The sequence below is a fragment of the Wasmannia auropunctata genome, unplaced genomic scaffold (genome assembly GCF_000956235.1).
Source record: "Wasmannia auropunctata unplaced genomic scaffold, wasmannia.A_1.0 LD336106.1, whole genome shotgun sequence".
In the NCBI taxonomy this organism is placed as follows: domain Eukaryota; kingdom Metazoa; phylum Arthropoda; class Insecta; order Hymenoptera; family Formicidae; genus Wasmannia; species Wasmannia auropunctata.
Genome location: NW_012026784.1, coordinates 9,868,596 through 9,870,659, shown reverse-complemented (window position 1 = coordinate 9,870,659; position 2,064 = coordinate 9,868,596). Strand labels below are relative to the sequence as shown.

Below are 2,064 nucleotides of genomic sequence, written 5' to 3'. Positions count from 1 at the left end.
TTATGTAGTTTTATTATTTAGTATATGTTATTGTTCGATACGAACTCGAATATTATGTAAAAAAACACAGAACTGCACACTGCACAGGACGTGAAAAAATAAGCCGGCGACAATATGGCGACAAAGAAACAAAGACGATGAAGTTCCGACGATGACCGGCGGTTGCCAATCCCAAGTATTTCACGCGGGAAAAACATTCACTCTTATCAAACTGAAATTTCACTTTTGTAGGAGTGGATGTTAATCGGGCATCTAAATCACTCTTATAATAAGAGTGAATTTGTTCACTCTATTGCAAGAAGTGAACACATTCACTCCGTAAGAGTCAAAATTGACTTCAAATGGAGTGATCTCCTATTCGCTCCAGCAAAGAGTGATAAATTTCACTCCTAAAAATTTAGAGTGACCTAATGTACTTTTACTAAGTAAATATACATTTAATTTTTTGTATTTCCACATATTAATTTTACATTCACCCGGTAAATATATATTTAATTTTTTGTATTTTCTCATATTAATTTTACATTTACCCAGTAGATATGTACATTATTTTTTGTATTTCCACATCCGATTGGCTACAATAATCACACAATAAATGTAAAATTTTATTTTTTCTGTAATTTCGCATAAAACTGTATTTTTCCATTTCTACATTGTAAAAATACCGCTTAAATTTAAAATTACTAGTTATTTTTACATAAAAATGGTACTTTTACATATATTTTATTTTTAATATGCATTTTTATTTTAAAAAATCTGGAAAAAATAATTTCCAGTCATAATTAAGTAATTTTTCAGTTGTAAACTAGTAATTTCTATGTAAAATTACATAGATTTTTTTTAGTTTTTACACTATCGTGTCCGGATTTCGGTCTTCCGTTCGTTTTACAGACGGACGCGAGCTCGGTTGGATTGGGAGCGGTGTTAGCGCAGACTGTCGGAGGATCTAAGCACGTGATCGCGTTCACGAGTCGCGCGCTGTCGGAGGCCGAGAAAAGGTATTTCACGACTAAATAGGAATGCCTCGCGGTCGTATGGGCAATTAAGAAGTTCCGCCCGTATCTAGAGGGGTACACCTTTAAAGTTATCACAGACCTTAGCAGCCTACGGTGGCTGCATAACCTGAGAAATCCGTCAGGCAGGTTAGCGCGATGGGCTCTTGAATTGCTCGAGTACGAGTACGAGATCGAACATCGGAAAGGGGCCATGCATCACGTGCCGAATGCGTTGTCGCGCATGTATGAATCCGACGAAGAACTTTGCGCTGCCGTAGTGACCGCGGACGAGTGGTACAATAATCGCATAGAGGCGGTGATGAGACACCCGGAGAGACATCCGGAGTGGCGCGTGCGAGACGACGGGTTATACTTTCGCAAGCCGCGCGCGATGTTGGAGGTGAACGGAGATCGCGACGAGTAGAAGCTCGTGTTGCCACAGGAATCGCGCCGCGCGGCTATTCGCGAGAATCACGACCCGCCGCACGCGGGCCATCTCGGGGTCGACAAAACGTATCAACGCGTCGCGACGCGGTACCATTGGCCGTGAATGTTTCAGGATATTGCTAACTACGTGCGCCGGTGCGGCACGTGTCAACGCACGAAGGTCGAGCAGGACGTGCCGGCCGGCCTGTGGGACAGCGCGTTATCGAGTCGCCGTGGACGGTAGTCGCGGCAGACATTATGGGACCGGTGAGCCGAACGGGACACGCGTATCTGCTAGTCTTGCAAGACTTATTCACAAAGTGGGTCGAATGCTCTCCCTCCAATAGATCGGCGGATACGTTCTAGTTAGCTTCCTTGGACCCAAGACCCTGTCGGCGAAGAGTAGGCTGGTTTCCTCTCGGTCTAGGGTTTTCTCCGTCTGTGTCGCCTTGGTGTTCTGCAGTCTCTCCCAGAATTTGTCGTCTTCTGCGATGGAGATGGCTTCCTCTCTCCGATGATCTACTATGGTCGGCGAGTGGTATCCGGCGATCCTTGGGTCTCCAGGCTGAAGGCAGCTCCTCGGCGGTCTCTCTCTTACTGGCGGTGGAAGGTCCAGAGGAAGGAGAATCCAGGACTTCTTCAC

At 44.9% G+C, this 2,064-nt stretch overlaps 1 protein-coding gene across 1 annotated transcript in view; it reads left to right on the top strand.

Annotated features, from left to right (window-relative positions):
• LOC105457042 overlaps positions 1 to 1,419 on the top strand; it is a 3,325-nt gene extending 1,906 nt beyond the window's left edge. Inside the window, exons 3-4 of the mRNA XM_011701462.1 lie at positions 892 to 998; positions 1,104 to 1,419. Coding sequence (XP_011699764.1) covers positions 892 to 998; positions 1,104 to 1,419 — 423 coding nt within the window. The remainder of the gene's footprint in view (positions 1 to 891; positions 999 to 1,103) is intronic.
• Positions 1,420 to 2,064: the final 645 nt, after the last annotated feature.